This window comes from Heterodontus francisci, chromosome 48, assembly GCF_036365525.1.
Source record: "Heterodontus francisci isolate sHetFra1 chromosome 48, sHetFra1.hap1, whole genome shotgun sequence".
NCBI lineage: Eukaryota > Metazoa > Chordata > Chondrichthyes > Heterodontiformes > Heterodontidae > Heterodontus > Heterodontus francisci.
In genome coordinates this window covers 4092442-4113071 of record NC_090418.1, presented here as the reverse complement: position 1 = coordinate 4113071, position 20630 = coordinate 4092442, and the positions used below count along the sequence as shown (strand labels likewise).

The 20630-nt window shown below is 50.8% G+C and overlaps 1 protein-coding gene across 1 annotated transcript in view; it reads left to right on the top strand.

Annotated features, from left to right (window-relative positions):
* The window catches only part of LOC137357329 (polyamine-transporting ATPase 13A3-like), a 74886-nt gene that overhangs the window by 10742 nt on the left and 43514 nt on the right, over positions 1–20630 (top strand). Inside the window, exons 9-16 of the mRNA XM_068023583.1 lie at positions 107–241; positions 8896–8968; positions 11389–11520; positions 12269–12442; positions 13009–13166; positions 13880–14068; positions 16110–16171; positions 18891–19047. Of these exons, the coding sequence (XP_067879684.1) occupies positions 107–241; positions 8896–8968; positions 11389–11520; positions 12269–12442; positions 13009–13166; positions 13880–14068; positions 16110–16171; positions 18891–19047 (1080 nt within the window). The remainder of the gene's footprint in view (positions 1–106; positions 242–8895; positions 8969–11388; positions 11521–12268; positions 12443–13008; positions 13167–13879; positions 14069–16109; positions 16172–18890; positions 19048–20630) is intronic.

Genomic DNA, 20630 nt, shown 5'->3' with positions numbered 1-20630 from the left:
GGGATAAATGATAAATATTGGCTCCAGGACACGGGGTAGAATGCCCCTGCTCTTCTTCAAAATAGCACTGCAGGATCTTTTATACCTGCCCATTTTCTTTTCACAGATCCTGAATCCTTTCTACGCGTTCCAGGCGTTCAGTGTTATCTTGTGGTTTGTGGAGGCCTACTACCCGTATGCAGTCGCCATCATTGTGATGAGCATCTGCTCCATTGCCTTGTCCTTGTACACGGCTCGCAAGGTAAGAGATGGACAGGAGTGTGGCCTGTGTCAGCATGGTAAAGGAGAAACCATGATCAGTGGCCTTCGATCCTGTTGCAGGTAGGTTTTGAGTAAAATGGCTGTAACCAATTCTAGAGCTTCAGGCCAGAGAGTGCGCAACACCGTTCGGATGGTGCTGAAGGATAAGGAAGGAGGAGATGCACCTGTTGATCGTACCGTCTTCATCAAGAAAATCCTCACTTATTGCTGTGGATTCCAAGCTGCGGACATCTTCTGCCTGCAGGACTTCCCCAGCAGCGGATATTTCGACGTGACGTTGAAGAATGTGGCGGGATGCGTCAAGTTCCTGAAGGTGTTCAAGGAGAAGGGAAACCAGGCGTCGCTGTCCATTCTCAAAGCAGAGCCACTCTTCACGCTGCCGTCACAACGTGACCAGGTGGTGATAATTCACCTCTACAACCCCCATGTTCCTGTGGTGGATGTACTCACCTTTCTCGCCAGGTACGTCGAGGTGGCCGGCAGCAGCACTGATGTCAAGGACCCATTTGGGATTTGGACCAGCAAGGGGCAGGTCAAGGTGACCCTGAAGGTCGATGTCAACGGAGCCATCATCCATCCTCCCTCCAGCTTCGCTGTCGGGGGAGGTTGAGGCTTCTTGGTCTACACGGGGCAGCCCAGAGTTTGTCGCAACTGGTCACGTGGCAGCTAACTGCAGCACAGTCATCTGCAAGAACTGCAAGAAGGAAGGCCATCAGACCAAGGACTGTAAGCAGAGTAAGTGTTGCAACCTGTGCGGTGAGGCAGGCCACCTCTACAAAACCTGCCCCAAACGCTGCCTCAGTTATGCTCAGGCGGCAAGGTCCAAGGAAAGGCTGGGAGAAGGAACGGCGAATGTGTCTGCTGCTGGGAAAGAGACAAGCAACCCTCTCCGCAGCGAGGAAAATCTACCTCAGAAGAAGAAGAAAGGGGAGGCAGCTGCAACCAGTCAACACCTACCCCGTGCCTGGAAACCCCTGCTCTACAGACAGAATCAATGGAGGAGGAGGCAGCAAATGGACAAACTGGTCAGTGGCAAGTGGTACAAAGGAAAACCACGAAGTAAAAAACCTCCAAAAACGGAACAAGCCACCACCCAGACGGCACGGCAAGAGGAGGCTACCATCTGAGACAGACTACAGCAGCTCCTCCTCATTGGACGAGGAAGGGCCGGAACGACGGCACCTGCAAAGGAAGTGGCAGAACTCAAAGGAGCTGGAGGATAAAGCCCCCAGCTCCGGGGCACTGGAAGCTGTGATGGGCCCAGCACGCCCCAAACCCAAAGCGCCGAACCTAGCAACATGCCCAGAGCATCCCAGCTCTGGAACACCAAGAACAAAGAAGCGTCAGGCGCACTCCAGCTCCAGGAAGTCGGGAGCAGTGATGTTTTCGAGGAGGAGCAGAGGGGAAAGACACCAACAGCAGAGGACAGCCCAAGCCCAGCTGCCTACAAGGCCCCCCCCCCCGATGTCACCCCAGGGGAACAAACCCTGCATGAGAAACCAGGAGGGGTTTCTGAGCCCAACGAAAGTAAAACAGCTTGTGTACACTATGGGTGTGCAGGAACATACCGAAGGACTGGGACTAGCAAGGACAAATGGTATGGGAAGCAACAACTAACTTAAAAATGGGTATAAAGATTGCTTCAATTAACGTGCGTAGCATTAAATCAACTACGCGATGTGTTTCAACCTTGGACTACCTCGCCAAGGTCAAAGCTGACTTGCTGTTTCTGCAGGAGTATGGAATACCACACCTCAACACCTACAGGCAGTGGTGGCGATGGTGGTCCCATCGGCCATTGATCTGGTCAGGGGGTAATGATTCCCGTTCCTCTGGCCTGGATATTCTGCTGCGGGGAGGTAACTTCACCATCTCCGAAGTTAAGGAAGTGGTAGGCATTCGCTTCCTCGTAGCAGATGTAATGTACAACAATGCTCCACTCCGGTTGACCAACGTGTACGCCCCGGTTCAATGCAGAGAGCAGCAGACTGTCTTCCAGCAGCTCCCACTGCTGCTGGCGACGTCCAGGCCGGTCATCCGACACAGTGACTTCAACTGCATCATCGATGCAGCTGGACGATCCAGCAGTGACGACAGCAAATTGGACGCTACGTCCAGATTCCTAATGGAAACAGTAAAAGATGCCAAACTGCATGATGTCTTCAGCAACCCTGCAGACAGAGTGCAGCGCAGATACACCTGGTCAAGATCGGATGGGTCTGCCCGTTCCAGGATTGACTTCCTGTTTGTGTCCTGTGCTGTCACGGTCAGATCCACTGACGTCAAACCGGTGTTTTTCTCCGACCACTGAAGCGCATTAAGGTGGATAAATCCCCAGGTGTATCCGAGGATGCTGTGGGAAGCAAGGGAGGAGATTACTGGGACCCTGGCAGAGGTTTTTGTATCATCGTTAGCCACGGGTGAGGTACTGGAAGACTGGAGGATAGCTAATGTTGTGCCTTTATTTAAGAAGGGCAGCAGGGACAAGCCAGGGAACTACAGGCCGGTGAGCCTTACATCAGTGGTGGGAAAGTTATTGGAAGGGATTCGGAGAGACAAGATTTATATGCATTTGGAAAGGCAAGGTCTGATTAGGGATAGTCAGCGTGACTTTCTGCGTGGGAGATCATGCCTTACGAATTTGATTGAGTTTTTTGAGGAGGTGACCAAGAGGATTGACGAGGGCAGGGTGGTGGACGTTGTCTACATGGACTTTAGCAAGGCCTTTGACAAGGTCCCACATGGTAGGCTGGTCCAGAAGGTTCGAACACATGGGATCCAGGGTGAGATAGCAAATTGGATACAAAATTGGCTTGGTGATAGGAGGCAGAGGTGGTGGTGGAGGGTTGTTTTTCAGATTGGAGGCCGGTGACCAGTGGTGTGCCGCAGGGATCGGTGCTGGGCCCTCTGTTGTTTGTCATATGTATTAATGACTTGGATGTGAATGTAGGTGGCATGATTAGTAAGTTTACAGATGACACCAAAATTGGTGGTATAGTGGACAGTGAAGAAGGTTGTCTAAGATTACTACAGGATATAGATAAACTGGGAAAGTGGACTAGGGATTGGCAAATGGAATTTAATGCAGACAAGTGCAAAGTGATGCATTTTGGGGAGTTAAACCAGGGCAGGACATATACAGTGAATGGCAGGGCCCTGGGGAGTGTTGTTGAGCAGAGAGACCTTGGAATGCAAGTACATAGTTCCCTGAAAGTGGCAACACAGGTAGACAGGGTGGTGAAGAAGGCGTATGGCATGCTTGCCTTCATTGGCCGAGGCATTGAGTACAAGAGTTGGGACGTCATGTTACAGTTGTACATAACCTTGGTTCGGCTGCATTTGGAGTACTGTTTGCAGTTCTGGTCACTGCACTACAGGAAAGATGTGATTAAGCTAGAGAGGGTGCAGAAAAGATTCACCAGGATGTTGCCTGGTTTGGATAGCTTGAGTTATAAAGAGAGATTGGATAGGCTGGGTCTGTTTTCCCTGGAGCGAAGGAGGCTGAGAGGGGACATGATAGAGGTATATAAAATTATGAGAGGCATAGATAGGGTAGATAGCCAGAGTCTGTTTCCCATGGTAGGGGTGAGTAAAACTAGAGGGCATAGATTTAAGGTGAGAGGGAGGAGGTTTAAAGGGGATCAAAGGGGAAAATTTTTCACACAAAGAATAGTGGTTATCTGGAATGAACTGCCTGAGTAGGTGGTGGGGGCAGGAACAGTCGCAACATGTAAGAGGCATCTGGACAGGTACTTGAATGAGCAAAGCATAGAGGGATATGGAATTAATGCAGGCAGGTGGGATTAGTATAGATAGGCATTATGGTCGGCATGGACGCGGTGGGCCGAAGGGCCTGTTTCTATGCTCTATGACACTGCCTCTTACTGGCCGACTGTCACTTACAGGACGACCAGTGGGTTGGCAGGGGGACATGGAAGCTCAATGCTACACTGCTAACCCCAGAGAACGTTGAGGAACTCAAAAGGGATTACAAAGGTTGGAGAAACGTGAAGCCACTCTTTGAGTCTCTGGTTTACTGGTGGGAGGCGATCAAGGAGAACATCAAGAGGTTCTTTATCTCCAAAGGTGTTCAGAGGGCCAGAGAGAGACAGAGGGAAATGTCCCGACTCTAGAAAAGAATGCAAAATCTGCTCCAGCTGCAGTCGATGGGGGTCGAGGTCAAGGAGGATGTCCAAGAGGTGAAGAGCCAGCGGGTCTCGCTCTTTGCCACGGAGGCCTCCAAGATCATTTTCCGATCCAGAGTCCACTCCATCGAGCAGGATGAGACGTGCTTGTGTTACTTTTTTTAAAATTTATTTTATTTAGAGATACAGCACTGAAACAGGCCCTTCGGCCCACCGAGTCTGTGCCGACCAACAACCACCCATTTATACTAACCCTACAGTAATCCCATATTCCCTATCACCTCCCTCCACTAGTGACAATTTATAATGGCCAATTTACCTATCACCTGCAAGTCTTTGGCATGTGGGAGGAAACCGGAGCACCCGGCGAAAACCCACGCAGACACAGGGAGAACTTGCAAACTCCGCACAGGCAGTACCCAGAATCGAACCCGGGTCCCTGGAGCTGTGAGGCTGCGGTGCTAACCACTGCACCACTGTGCCGCCCAAAATGTTCTTCCAAAAGGTTACACAGAGAGAGCTTTGTGATCAGCAGCCTGAAGGAAGAGGATGGCTCGGTAACATCTTCGCAGTCCGACATACTAAGGATCAGCAAATCCTTTTATGCTGGGCTGTATGACGCGAAGCCAACAGACAGCAGAGCCTCCCAGTCCTTCCTGTCATCTATCACAGAGGTCTTAGGTGACAGCATGCGGGAGAGACTGGACAAACCGCTAACTCTGGATGAGCTGACAAACGCCGTCAGGTCCTTCGAGACGAGTAAAACTCCCGGAAGTGACGGCTTACCGGTCGAGTTGTACTCGGCCCTGTGGGACTGGGTAGGTCCGGACCTGCTGGAAGTATACGAGAGTATGCTCCTGGCCGGCAGCATGTCAGAATCCATGAGGAAAGGCATCATCACCCTCATTTACAAGTGGAAGAGGGAGAGGGCAGAAATCAGAAATTGGCGGCTCATCTCACTGCTTAATGTTGACTACAAGATTCTGTCCAAAGTCATAGCCAGTCGAGTCAAGTCTGCTCTGGAGTTGGTGATTCACCCCGATCAGACCTGTACTGTACCCGACAGGAAGATCTCTGATAGTCTCGCGCTACTCAGGGATACGATTGCCTACGCACGGGACAGGGGGGTGGACACCTGCCTCATCAGCCTGGACCAGGAGAAGGCTTTTGACAGGATATCGCACACTTACATGATGGACGTGCTTTCCAAAATGGGGTTTGGGGAGGGGATCTGCAATTGGATCAAACTGCTCTACACAAACATCAGTAGCGCAGTCTCAATCAATGGGTGGAAATCGGAAAGTTTCCCGATCCAATCTGGAGTCAGACAGGGCTGTCCTCTCTCCCCGGTCTTGTTTGTTTGCTGTATTGAACCCTTTGCTGAGTCTATTAGGAAGGATGCGAGCATAAGAGGGGTGACAATCCCAGGCATTGGAGGCACTCAGGTCAAAACCTCCCTGTACATGGATGACGTCGCCGTCTTCTGCTCGGATCCGCTGTCCGTGCGCAGACTGATGAACATCTGCGACCAGTTCGAACTGGCCTCGGGAGCCAAAGTTAACCACAGCAAAAGTGAGGCCATGTTCTTTGGGAACTGGGCTGACCGATCCTTTGTCCCCTTCACCGTCAGGTCAGACTACCTGAAGGTGCTGGGGATATGGTTCGGAAGGGCCGGGGCGTGCACCAAAACCTGGAGGAGCGAGTAGCCAGGGTACAACACAAGCTGAGCATGTGGGAGCAGCGATCTCTCTCCATTGTGGGTAAGAATCTGGTCATCAGGTGCGAGGCGCTCACGTTGTTGCTGTACGTGGCGCAGGTCTGGCCCATACCCCACTCCCGCACTGTGGTGGTCACCCGAGCCATTTTCCGCTTTATCTGGAGATCTAAAATGGACCAGGTCCGGAGGGACACGATGTTCAAACTTCTGGATAAGGGCAGGAAAAATTTACCCACCATCGCCCTCATCCTGATGACCACCATTGTGTGCGGCTGCATCAAGCTGTGTGTAGATCCCCAGTACGCAAACACCAAGTGTCGCTACGTGCTGAGGTTGTATCTGTCCCCGGTGTTGCGAAGGATGGGCCTGGTCACATTGCCGCGGAACGCTCCATGCAGTTGGACCGTGCCATACCACCTATCCTTCGTGGAGCAGTTCCTGCGGGAAAACACCTTCTACCACCGGTCCATCAGGCAGTGGTCTGCACGGAATGTCCTCAAGGCCCTACGGGTAAAGGAGACGGTGGATCCTGTCGGATGGTTCCCCGAGCAGACCGCCAAAGTCATTTGGCAGAATGCCTGATCATCAGAACTTTCAAACAAGCACCAAGACGCAGCTTGGCTGGTGATGAGAAGGGCCCTCCCTGTCAGATCCTTCCTGCACGCCCGGAGTCTCGCCCCCTCCACATGCTGCCCTCGAGGTGGCTGTGGTGGGGCAGAGACAGTTGCCCACCTCCTTCTGGAATGTGTCTTTGCAAAGCAGGTGTGGAAAGAGATGCAGTGATTTTTGAACTGTGTTGAAATGTATTTTTTTTACAGAATCTTATGAATGAAGTATATTTTTTGGGGAAAAATGTACAGGAGGTTGGACCTCTCCCTGCTTCAGTCTGCCCTGACCACTTGACTGCTCTTTGTGTTCTGCAACATTTCCACTCACTCCCTTTTTATTGAGGACTGTGGCTGTTCTACTCGAGGGGCCGGTCACAGAAATACTGACTTCCACTGACGTCTGACAGGCCCCACACGGTGATGGGACGTGGGTCTGTGATTCCCCCACACGGTGATGGGACGCGGGTCTGTGTCTGTGATTCCCCCACACGGTGATGGGATGTAGGTCTGTGTCTGTGATTCCCCCACACGGTGATGGGATGTAGGTCTGTGTCTGTGATTCCCCCACACGGTGATGGGACGTGGGTCTGTGATTCCCCCACACGGTGATGGGACGTGGGTCTGTGATTCCCCCACACGGTGATGGGACGCGGGTCTGTGTCTGTGATTCCCCCACACGGTGATGGGACGTGGGTCTGTGATTCCCCCACACGGTGATGGGACGCGGGTCTGTGTCTGTGATTCCCCCACACGGTGATGGGATGTAGGTCTGTGTCTGTGATTCCCCCACACGGTGATGGGACGTGGGTCTGTGATTCCCCCACACGGTGATGGGACGTGGGTCTGTGATTCCCCCACACGGTGATGGGACGCGGGTCTGTGTCTGTGATTCCCCCACACGGTGATGGGACGTGGGTCTGTGATTCCCCCACACGGTGATGGGACGCGGGTCTGTGTCTGTGATTCCCCCACACGGTGATGGGATGTAGGTCTGTGTCTGTGATTCCCCCACACGGTGATGGGATGTAGGTCTGTGATTCCCCCACACGGTGATGGGACAGGGTCTGTGTCTGTGATTCCCCCACACGGTGATGGGATGTGGGTCTGTGTCTGTGATTCCCCCACACGGTGATGGGATGTAGGTCTGTGTCTGTGATTCCTCCACACAGTGAGCTGCTGATTTCAGTCGTGTTGCTTTGGTCTTTCCCACGTGGAGACCAAGCTCTTCCCACAGGGAGATGCGGAAAAACTCCAGGGGTCAATTATGTTTTCAATGCTTGGACAATAAGCTGGTGGCTCCTCAGTGCTGGGGCTGCAATGTCTGGCAGTTCCCAGTCCTGCTACAAGGACCCCCTGCTTTATAAGATGTCTGTGTGGCTGCCGTTGCCTCCTGGGCAGTTATGGGGTGGCAGGAGCCGGGCCATTGCCAGCTGGTGTGATCTGCCCACTTAGACACCAGTGCACCTCCTATGACCACAATGGGTAAGCTGCTTGCTTACTGAACCAAGGGAGATGTGGGAGAAAGATGGGGGATATTTGCCCCATATTCTCGGACATTCCCCCGCAAACCCTGACTATTGAAATAGTTTTGCTTGTCCGTGCCCCACAATAGAAATAGTTTGTCTTTCATTACGCAGTGCTTGACATGTGAACACTTGTCTGTGTTTCAGACTGGAATTCCCCCGCCCCCCGCCCCCTCAATTTCATTGCCCTCCTGGTCCTCCTCTCCTGAAGATTCCTACGCTGCCTCCATGGGTAGTATTCTTAGAAAGAAATGATCCCTTCTCCTTTGGCAGCTCGCCCAGTTGGTTGCCCTTCATGCGTGAGCCTATAGGGTGGCAGCTATTCGACCAGAGAAGTCTTCGCAGCAATTCCCACGTGAGCTGTCAACGGGTAACCCGAGGCACGGGCTGAACTTGATCAATCCACGCCTGGGGCACTGAACCCAATTGTAGCCCCGTCGTCAGTTGAGATTGGCCAAAGCAACACAGACTAATGAATGGGACCCGGATGGCTCAGTTACATGTCGGAGGGTCTACCTGCCAACCAAGATGGTGGGGTGGGGAGAGGTGGGGGGGTGGGGGCGGTGTTGATTTATAAATGAACCTGTTGTTTGCAGCTGCCTCCACCTGTGGATCTGATGGCTTTACTGTCTGTTTTACAGCAATACACAATGCTCCATGAAATGGTGCAGTCACATAACTCCATCCGGGTCACTGTACTCAGAAAGGGAAGTGGTAAGTCCAGGGCAGAGTACACGGAAACTCACTGAACGCTGGAGGGTTGGTGAGTGGGGGGGTGGGGGGTGGCGGGGATTGCCCTGGGTCAGATTATCAAGATGTGATCTTCCATCCACGGGACGGAGGGTCGCAGAGGGGGAGAAAAATGCCCTTTGTTTGGGGTCTCGAGGGGTAATGGATAAGGCTGTTCCTTTTTCTGTCCCAGGACTTTTGTTCAAAAGTAAGCTGAGAGAACAGTTCCAGGGATGAGGGACTTCAGTTAATGTGGAGAGACTGGAGAAGCTGCGATTGTTCTCCTTAGAGCAGAGAAAGTTGAGGGGAGATTTAATAGAATCGATCAAAATCATTTGGGGTTTTGAGAGAGTAAGTAAGGAGAAACTGTTTCCAGTGGCAGGAGGGTCACTAACCAGAGGACACAGATTGAAGATAATTGGCAGAAGACCCAGACGTGACATAGAGTCATAGAGAGATACAGCACTGAAACAGGCCATTCGGCCCACCGAGTCTGTGCCAACCAACTACCACCCATTTCTACTAATCCTACATTAATCCCTTATTCCTACCACATCCCCACCATTCTTCTACCACCTACCCACACTAGGGGCAATTTACAATGGACAATTTACCTATCAAACATGAGGAAAAAAATTACACAGTGAGTTGTTGTGATCTGGAATACGCTTCCTGAAAGGGCGGTGGAAGCAGATTCAATAGTAACTTTCAAAAGGGGAATTGGATAAATACCTGAAGGGGAAAAAACAGGGCTAATTAATACACAACTCAAAGTGGAAATTAGGAAAGAAGAGGGAGAAGGAAAGACTCAGATTGAACCATTTTCACCTGAAGTGTATGGTGTTCTGGAATAAGACCGCAGGGAAGGACATAAAAGCCGACAAAGCAAAAATGGATTCTCGAGAGAATGAGACTTGCTTCCAGAGAGAGAGAAGGGATTGAGAGGTGCGGGGTGACAGTGATAAGGTAACGTTGATTAGAGGAGTAGGTTTGTTGGGGACTTTTCCTGTTTCTTGGAACATTCCTTTAATGGACCCAATTGTGTCAGCTGTTGTCTGAGTCCGAAGGTCTTGGATTCAAAACCCACTCCAGAGACTGCAGCATAAATTCTAGGCTGTCACTCCCAGTGCAGTACTGACAGGGTGCCACACTGTCGGAGGGTCAGTACTGAGGAGGTGCCAGAGGGTCAGTACTGAGGGGGTGCTGCTCTGTCAAAGGGTCAGTACTGAGGGGGTGCCACACTGTCAGAGGGTCAGTAGTCAGGGAGTGCTGCACTGTCGGAGGGTCAGTACTGAGGGAGTGCTGCACTATCAGAGGGTCAGTACTGACAGGGTGCCACACTGTCGGAGGGTCAGTACTGAGGAGGTGCCAGAGGGTCAGTACTGAGGGGGTGCTGCTCTGTCAAAGGGTCAGTACTGAGGGGGTGCCACACTGTCGGAGGGTCAGTACTGAGGGAGTGCTGCACTGTCAGAGGGTCAGTACTGTGGGAATGCTGCACTGTCAGAGGGTCAGTAGTCAGGGAGTGCTGCACTGTCGGAGGGTCAGTACTGAGGGAGTGCTGCACTATCAGAGGGTCAGTACTGAGGGAGTGCTGCACTGTCGGAGGGTCAGTACTGAGGGCGTGCCGCACTGTCGCAGGGTCAGTACTGAGGGAGTGCCACACTGTCGGAGTGTCAGTATTGAGGGAGTGCTGCACTGTTGGAGGGTCAGTACTGAGGGAGTGCCACACTGTCAGAGGGTCAGTACTGAGGGAACACTGCACCGTCGGTGGGTCAGTACTGAGGGAGTGCTGCATTGTCAGAGGGTCAGTACTGAGGGAACGCTGCACTGTCGGAGGGTCAGTACTGAGGGAGTGCTGCACTGTCAGAGGGTCAGTACTGAGCGAGTGCTGCACTGTTGGAGGGTCAGTACTGAGGGAGTGCTGCATTGTCAGAGGGTCTGTACTGAGGGAACGCTGCACTGTCAGAGGGTCAGTACTAAGGGAGTGCTGCACTGTCGGAGGGTCAGTACTGAGGGAGCACTGTAACAATTCTGTGATTCTGCTGACCTTTGGATGAGATGTTGAGCTGAAATCCCGTCAGCCTCTCAGGTGCACAGAAAAGATCCCACAGCCATTATTTTGAAGGACAGCAGTGGGAGGGGTGGAGGGGGCGGTGCCGGGGGGGAGTTCTCCCCGGTGTCCTGGGGCCCATATTCATCCCTCAACCAACATCACTAATGCAGATGAACTGGTCATTGTCTCATTGCTGTTTGTGGGATTGTGCGTGGGTTAGCTGCCGCATTGCCTGCCTCAGAACAGTGACTACACGTCAAACATTGCTTTGTGATGTTCTGAGGTGGTGAAAGGCACTAAAGAAAAATTTAAATTGGTCCTGTCTTTAATTCACCGTTTGCTTTTCCCTCAGCTTCGGAGATTGTCAGTTCATCAGAGTTGGTGCCTGGTGATGTTATCATCATACCGCAAAAGGAGATGATCTTACCTTGTGATGTGGTGCTGATGAATGGAGCTGTGGTTGTGAACGAGAGCATGTTGACAGGTCAGCTCAGAGCTAGGAGCTGGTAACCAGAGAGACGACGAGTGTGTGTGTGTCTTTGTGAGCTGCCGAAATCCTCGTCCATGCCTTTGTTGCCACTAGACTTGACCATTCCAATGCTCTCCTGGACACCATCTCCTACTCTCCATAAACCTCAGGTCATCCAAAACTCTGCTGTCAATGTTCCAACTCACGCCAAGCGCCATTCACCCATCACCCACTGTGCTCGCTCCCAATTTAGCAACATTAGAACAGAAGGAGGCCATTCGGCCCGTCTTGTCTGTGCTGGCTCTCTGCAAAAGCTACTCAGCTAGTCCCACTCCCCCCGCCCTTTCCCCATAGCCCTGCAAATTCTTTTCTTCAGAATCCTCATCCATGTTTTCAAATCCTTCCATGGCCTCTCCCCGGCTCTGTAACCTCCTCCAGCCCCACAACCCTCTGAGATCTCTGCGCTCCTCCAATTCTGGCCTCTTGAGCATCCCCCGATTTTAATCATTCTACCATTGGTGGCCGTGCCTTCAGCTGCCTGGGCCCGAAGCTCTGGAAATCTCTCCCTAAACCTCTCCCTCCTCTTTTAAGACAGACTTTCAAATCCTTGACCAAGCTTTTGGACGCCTGTCCTGTCAGCTGCTTATGTGGCTCAGTGTCAAATTCTGTCTGTCCGTGTTCCTGTGCAGAGTCTTGTGCCATTTTACTGCAGTAAAGGCGCTATATAAATGCTGATTTTTGTATTTTCCCGGATCCTGTCTAGGAGAGAGTGTGCCAGTGACAAAGACTCCACTGCCTGATATCTGTGAAGCTGGGCACTATAACGACCCAATCTTCAGACTGGAAGACTACAAGCGACACGTGCTGTTCTGTGGGACACTGATCATCCAAGTGCGGCCCTATGAGTACTACGTGAAAGCAGTCGTGATTCGCACAGGTAAGGGCTGGTTCCCGTCCAGCCTCACAGCCCGAACAATCAGTAATATCCAAGGTAGCCCAGTCACTCAATGATACCAGGGTTAAAAGGGTTAAATCACGAGGTCAGGTTGCCCAGACTAGGCTTGTATTCCCTCGAGTATAGAAGATGAAGGGGTGATCTAATCGAGGTGATAAGATGGTTAAAGGACTTGGTCGGGTGTTGGTGCTCACCTGTGATGCACAGAGCAGTTGAATATCTTGCTGGCACTTCAGTGTCTGGACTCGGGCATCGAGAACGACTCCCTGCTTGTAGTACCTGAGGCCTGCAGAACCCGTACGCCAGTGAGAGTCAACACCCCTCTGGCAGATTCTGGAAACGTGAAATAAAAGCAGAGGTTTTTTGTTGGCCTGAAACATTAACTCGGATTTTTCCTCTGTGCAAATGCCTGGCCTGCTGAGTGTTTGTTAGCATCAATTTCAGATATCCTTTCTCGTGAGCAGCAATAGCAACAGAGTGTCTCTCACTGTATCTCGCAGCCCAGTGTCACTTCACACTCTCTCTCTCTCTCTTTTCCTCCTCGGCAGGTTTTCTGACGACTAAAGGCCAGCTGGTTAGGTCCATTCTCTTCCCCAAGCCCGTCGATTTTAAACTCTTCCGTGACGCCAGGCGCTTTGTCATCTGTTTGGTGATGGCGGCCATTCTGGGATTCGTTTACACGATCATCATCAGTTCCATCCGAGGGGTGAGTGTTGGCGTTTAGTTCCAGCCACAGTCTCGCTGGGAGAGCTTGGTGCAGTGACGTGAATTGAGTCTTGGGCACTCATTATTTCTTGACTCATTGCAGCATGAGCAGGAAACCAGGCGACGGTACAGGCACTGCCCTTTCACCTCTGCCACCCCGGTGTTCAAATTGTACCCAGTGCCGTCGCTCTATCTTTGCAGGCTGGTAAGGGTGCCCAGAAATAGGGCTCGACGTGGTAAATACTGAGAGGCTGTTACCCTCTTGGCTGGAGGCTCTCAGGATGAGGGCTCGGCCATTTAGGTCTGAGATGAGGAGAAATTTCTTTACTCAGAGGATTGTGAATCTTTGGAATTCTCTAGCCCAGAGGGTTGTGGGTGCTCAGTTTCTGAGTATATTCAAGACTGAGATCAACTTTTGGGCATCAAGGGAATCACGGGATATGGTGGGGAAGTGGAGTTGAGGTAAAATCATTCACGATCTTATTAAACAGCGGAGCAGGTTCGAGGGGCTGAATGTCTTCCTCCAGCTCCTATTTCTAATGTTCGTAGTTCTGCTGGCTCTGTGTAGCCCTCTCACTTCTCAGTCAGAGTCCAGTCTGCTGCACCCTGGGGCTACAAAGAGAGGAACTGAAGGCAAAATCATTTCTTTCCCTCTTTTGCGACCCGAGCCATTGTTAACGTGTGACTCTGGAGAATTCCCGTTGCTGTTCACAGGAACCTATTCCAGAGATCCTCCTGAAAGCCTTTGATGTCATCACCATTGTCGTCCCACCAGCGCTGCCAGCTGCAGTGACGGTCGGTGTCGTTTATGCCCAGAGACGCTTAAAGAGACGGGGCATCTACTGTATCAGCCCACACCGCATCAACCTCTGTGGACAACTGGATCTGGTCTGCTTTGACAAGGTGTGTTGAAAGTCTTTCCTTTCCTCGTTCCCCGCCACCACTTTACTGCTGAAGGAGCCAATAAAGTACATCCTCTTCTTGTCATGTCAACATGACAGCCCCATTTGTGCACAGCAAGATCCCACAAACACCACTGCGATAATGACCACGCAATCTTTTATTTTAAGTGATATCGGTTGAAGGATACTGCCCCTCCGACAGTGCAGCATTCTCTCAGTGCTGCCCCTCCAACAGTGCAGCACTCCCTCAGTACTGCCCCTCCGACAGTGCAGCATTCTCTCAGTACTGCCCCTCCAACAGTGCAGCATTCTCTCAGTACTGCCCCCCCAACAGTGCAGCATTCTCTCAGTACTGCCCCTCCAACAGTGCAGCATTCTCTCAGTACTGCCCCTCCAACAGTGCAGCATTCTCTCAGTACTGCCCCTCCGACAGTGCAGCACTCCCTCAGTACTGCCCCTCCGACAGTGCAGCATTCTCTCAGTACTGCCCCTCCAACAGTGCAGCATTCTCTCAGTGCTGCCCCTCCGACAGTGCAGCATTCTCTCAGTGCTGCCCCTCCGACAGTGCAGCATTCTCTCAGTACTGCCCCTCCGACAGTGCAGCATTCTCTCAATACTGACCCTCCAACAGTGCAGCATTCTCTCAGTACTGCCCCTCCAACAGTGCAGCATTCTCTCAGTGCTGCCCCTCCGACAGTGCAGCATTCTCTCAGTACTGACCCTCCAACAGTGCAGCATTCTCTCAGTACTGACCCTCCGACAGTGCAGCATTCTCTCAGTGCTGCCCCTCCGACAGTGCAGCATTCTCTCAGTACTGACCCTCCAACAGTGCAGCATTCTCTCAGTGCTGCCCCTCCAACAGTGCAGCATTCTCTCAGTACTGCCCCTCCGACAGTGCAGCGTTCTCTCAGTGCTGCCCCTCCGACAGTGCAGCATTCTCTCAGTACTGCCCCTCCAACAGTGCAGCATTCTCTCAGTACTGACCCTCCGACAGTGCAGCATTCTCTCAGTACTGACCCTCCGACAGTGCAGCATTCTCTCAGTACTGACCTTCCGACAGTGCAGCATTCTCTCAGTACTGACCTTCCGACAGTGCAGCATTCTCTCAGTGCTGCCCCTCCGACAGTGCAGCATTCTCTCAGTGCTGCCCCTCCGACAGTGCAGCATTCTCTCAGTACTGACCTTCCGACAGTGCAGTACTCCCTCAGTACTCCCCTCCGACAGTGCAGCATTCTCTCGGTACTGACCCTCCGACAGTGCAGTACTCCCTCAGTACTCCCCTCCGACAGTGCAGCACAACCTCGGTACTGACCCTCCGACAGTGCAGTACTCCCTCAGTACTGCCCCGCCGACAGTGCAGTACTCCCTCAGTACTCCCCTCCGACAGTGCAGCACAACCTCGGTACTGACCCTCCGACAGTGCAGCATTCTCTCGGTACTGACCCTCCGACAGTGCAGTACTCCCTCAGTACTGCCCCGCCGACAGTGCAGTACTCCCTCAGTACTGCCCCGCCGACAGTGCAGCACTCCCTTGCTAATGCACTGGAAGTGTCAGTCTAGATTATGAGCTGACGCCTCCGTAGTGGGACTCTTAACCTATGACCGTGTGACTGAGGAGGGAAAGTGCTACCCTCTGTGCCATAGCCGGACGAGGGATTCTAAGACATCACTCAATAGGGATTTGTTTGGGGATGGGGGGGATGGTGGAAGTCCGGCCCCAGGGTGAGCATTCCTGGCCCCACAAAGGAATGAAAACACTTACCTTGAGTGGCTTTTTCTGACAGGTCTTCACCTGGTGGGAACACCACAGACCAGAGTTAAAATTGCAGCCAGGGCTCAATGTCATCATCGGCTTCTGGTCTGAATATTTGAGTCGGCAGCTTAGATGCCTGTGCTGCTGTGCTGGTAAAACATCAGCAACACAGTGATCCTGGTGGGATGTTGGTCCTTAAGGCACTCAGTGGATGTGAGAGGGGGCGCGGGTGCAGTGTATAACAGCTTCCAATGTTCAACGCAATTTCTCTTTCTTTGTCCTTTTAAAGACGGGGACATTGACAGAAAATGGAATGGATTTATTTGGCGTGGTGCGAGCTAAAAATAAAAAGTGAGTATGTTGGAAAGTAACATGAACTCAGCGAGGACACTGTCGAGGCTGCTCATTGATTACCACACTGAGATTGGAGCAAGCTCAGATTTCCTGATACACGGACTCTAATCAGTGGGAGGATTCAGGAAAGGGTAAATTCAAAGAGCAATGTCAAGGATGTAGAGCAGGGCAGCGATTTAGGTAAAAAAATAAGCAGGGAAGCTCAGGAAGGCACAGAGAGTGTACCCACAGAGTGGGGCATTAGTGACGAGGGTAACAACAGGAAAAATTGGAAAAAAAGTTAAATCTAAAGGCGATATATCTGAATATGCAAAGCATTCGCAACAAAATAGCTGCATTAATAGCACAGATCGAAATTAAGTGGTTTGATCTGATAGAGACAAGGTTTGCAAAGTGACCACGTTTGGGAACTAAATGTTCCAGGATACTTGACTTTTAGAAGAGATGGGTAAAATGGAAATGGAAGAGGGGTAGCCCTGGTAATAAAGGTGGGATAAAGACAGTAGAGAAAGAACCTTAGCTCAGAAAATGTAGGATCAGTTTGTATAGAGCTGAGTAGGAAGAGGCGGAAAACAATGGTGGGAGTGGTTTATTGTCCCCCTAACAGTAATTGTTGTGTTTGGGCAGAGTATAAAGCAGGAAATTAGAGGTGCATATATTGAGGGGGTCTCTAATCTTCATATAGACTGGGCAAACCAAATTTGCAGTAATAGTGTGGAGGACGAGTTAATGGAATGTATACAAGATAGTTTTCTAGATCAGTAAGCCGAGGAACCGACTATGGCACAGACTATTTTAGATCTAGTGTTGTGCTATGAAACTGGGTTAATTAATAGCCTTGTAGTAAAGAGTGATCATAACGTGATAAAAGTTGATATTGCTTTTGAGAGTGATTTATTTAAGTCCGAAACTAGGATCTTAAATCTGAACAAGGCAAACTACGTAGGTATGGGGTGGAGGGGAGGGGGTTACAAGTCGGGCTAAAACAGCTTGGAAAAGTAGATTAAAAGATATGATGATAGATAAGCAATGGCAGACATTTACCGAAGTAATTCAGAATTAGCAATGAATATACATTCCCTTAAGGAATAAAAACCCCCATGGGAAAAGTGGTCCATGCATGGCTAATGAGAGAAGTTAAAGACAGTATTGGATTAAATAAAATGGCTTGTAATGTGGCCAAAAAGAGTGGTAAACCTGAGGATTGGGAGGACTTTCGAATTTAGCAAAAGATGAGCAAGAAATTATAGAGAGAAAATAGAATGAGTAAACTTGCAAGAGACATAAAAACACATTGTGAAAACTTCTATCGGTATGTAAAAAGGAAGAGATTAGCGAAAGTAACCGTGGGTCCCTTACAGGCAGAGACGGGAGAAATAATGGGGAATAAAGAAATAATAGAGACATTAAATAAGTACTTTTTTTTTTGAGATTGTAACAAGCAGGGTAGATAAGGGAGAGCCAGTAGATTAGATTAGATTAGATTAGAGATACAGCACTGAAACAGGCCCTTCGGCCCAACGAGTCTGTGCCGACCATCAACCACCCATTTATACTAATCCTACACTAATCCCATATTCCTACCAAACATCCCCACCTGTCCCTATATTTCCCTACCACCTACCTATACGAGTGACAATTTATAATGGCCAATTTACCTATCAACCTGTAAGTCTTTTGGCTTGTGGGAGGAAACCGGAGCACCCGGAGAAAACCCACGCAGACACAGGGAGAACTTGCAAACTCCACACAGGCAGTACCCAGAATCGAAGCCGGGTCCCTGGAGCTGTGAGGCTGCGGTGCTAACCACTGCGCCGCTGTGCCGCCCTAAATAGATGTAGTGTATTTAGATTTTTGAAAAGTGTTCAGTCAGATGCCGCACAAGAGGTTATTTTACATAATTAGGGTTTGTGGGATTGGGGATAATATATTAGCATGGATTGAGGATTGGGTAACGGACAGACACAGGGTAGGAATTAACAAGTCATTTTCAGGTTGGCAAGCTGTAACTAGTGGGTTACTGAAAGGATCAGTGTTGGAGCCTCGACTATTTGCAGTCTATATCAGTGCCTTAGATGGGTGGACCGAGTGTGATGTATTCAAGTTTGCTGATGATATAAAGCTCAGTGGGAGTGTAAGCTGTGAGGAGGACTAAGAGAGACTGCAAAGGGATATAGACAGGTTAACTGAGTGGGCATCAAGGTGGCAGATGGAATATAATGTGGAGAAATGTGAAGTTATCCACTTTTTGGTATGAAGAATAGAAAAGCAGAATATTTTTTAAATGGTGAGAGACTGGGAAATGTATTCAGAGGGACCTGGGTATCCTTTGTATATGAAACACACAAATATGTAGATTATAGCAAACAATTTGGAAAGTAAATGTTATGGTAACAAAGGGATGGGAGTATGAGAGTGAAGAGGTCTTACTACAGTTATACAGGACCTTGGTGAAGACACACATGGAGTGCAGTGTACAGTTCTGGTCACCTTATCTAAGAAAAGGATAAACAGAGCCCGCTGATGGACACGTCCCCTATAGACAGAGCCCGCTGATGGACACGTCCCCTATAGACAGAGCCCGCTGATGGACACGTCCCCTATAGACAGAGCCCGCTGATGGACACGTCCCCTATAGACAGAGCCCGCTGATGGACACGTCCCCTATAGACAGAGCCTTTTTTTTTAATGCCTCCCTTTGTTTCCGAATTCTCAGCTTCATCTACAGTAACGAGGATCTGAAAATGCAAGTGTTCAATGAGGATGAGGTGCTGGCTGCCATGGCAACCTGTCACTCCCTGACCCTTGCCTCTTCTGCGACCACACTACAGGGAGATCCACTGGATTTGACCATATTTCGAGCAACCAATTGGGTACGTGCCCCTTCAGATCAATAACCCAGACTGAGAGAGACATGTCCAAACAGGTAAGGGCACCACAGCACTAGCACCTGGGGTGATCAACCCACTCGGAGCACCCAGGAGTTTCCAGGCATGGGGGCGCAGATCGTGGCAGAGTGGCAGTGCGGATCCTCCTGGACACTGCTGCTCTCAGGCGGGAAATCTTTCTGCTTTAATTTTCCCGCCACAGCAGGTCCCGCCCACCATCCTTTGCTTGGTTACATCGCCAGCTTTCACCTCAGAGCCCAGACCTCTGGGAACAGGCAGGAGAAAGAGAGAGAGAGATTGGGAGATGAGGGAGAGAGAGAAGCTGAGAAATGGGGCTGGGAAGAGTGGGAGGGAAATGGGGTTTAGGAGAGAGGGAGTTTGGGGAATTGGCACAGGGGGTGAAGAGAGGGAGACTGGGAATGGGATAGGCATGGGGACCAGTATTTCCTGCAGCAGTGAGGTGTTGAGTGGGAGCGGCACCGAGAGGAGCAGTCAGTAAAGGGCCGAGTGGAACCTTGGGACTTCCCCGCACATTGCGGCACAGTGGCGCAGTGGTTAGTACCGCAGCCTCACAGCTCCAGTGACCCGGGTTCAATTCTGAGTCCTGCCTGTGTGGAGTTTGCAAGTTCTCTCTGTGTCTGCGTGGGTTTCCTCCGGGTGCTCCGGTTTCCTCCCACAGCCAAAAGACTTGCAGGTTGATAGGTAAATTGGCCATTATAAATTGCCACTAGTATAGGTGGGTGGTAGGGGAATATAGGGACAGGTGAGGATGTGGTAGAAATATGGGATTAGTGTAGGATTAGTATAAATGGGAGGTTAATGGTCAGCACAGACTCGGTGGGCCGAAGGGCCTGTTTCAGTGCTGTATCTCTAAAATTGGAGAGGCAAGTGGGGAACGAGGGAACAAAACCCAAAGTCTCACACCACAAGAACGAATGAAAGAGGAGGATTCTTGAACAGAGGGCTGTTAAGCCATGGGAGGCTTCACCACAGGTGGCTATTGAGGTAGAGACCTGAACATCAATTATAAGGGATTGGGATATATATTTCAAAAGGAGGAATATAAAAGGATCTGTGGGGAATGGGATTGCAGGAGAGAGCACCAACACGGGGGAGCTGAATGGCCTCTCCCCCCCCCCCGTCCCCCTCACCACGCTGTGATTTCTCCCCATTATATTAAAAAACTCTGTCATGTCCGAGCCCAGGGAGTGGTTTAGAACATTGGTGCTGAGTTCAGGATGATGTGTTCTGCAAGACGTGTCCCTGATACTGTGCCCACTGCCCAGTGTTCAATCTCTTGAGTTGTTTCCGGTCGGTCTGGGCCAGCCTGGTCTGATGTGTGAAAACCAAGTACAGATCAGCCCTGACCTGGGCTCCCAGTTCAGAGGTCAGAGGTCACCTTCACACGGAACTGGAGTCCAACAAGAGAGAATCTAACCATCTCCCCTCGACGTTCAATGGCATTACCATTGCCGAATCCCCCACTATCAACATTCTAGGGGCTACCATTGACCAGAAACTGAACTCGAGTAGCCATATAAATACCGTGGCTACAAGAGCAGGTCAGA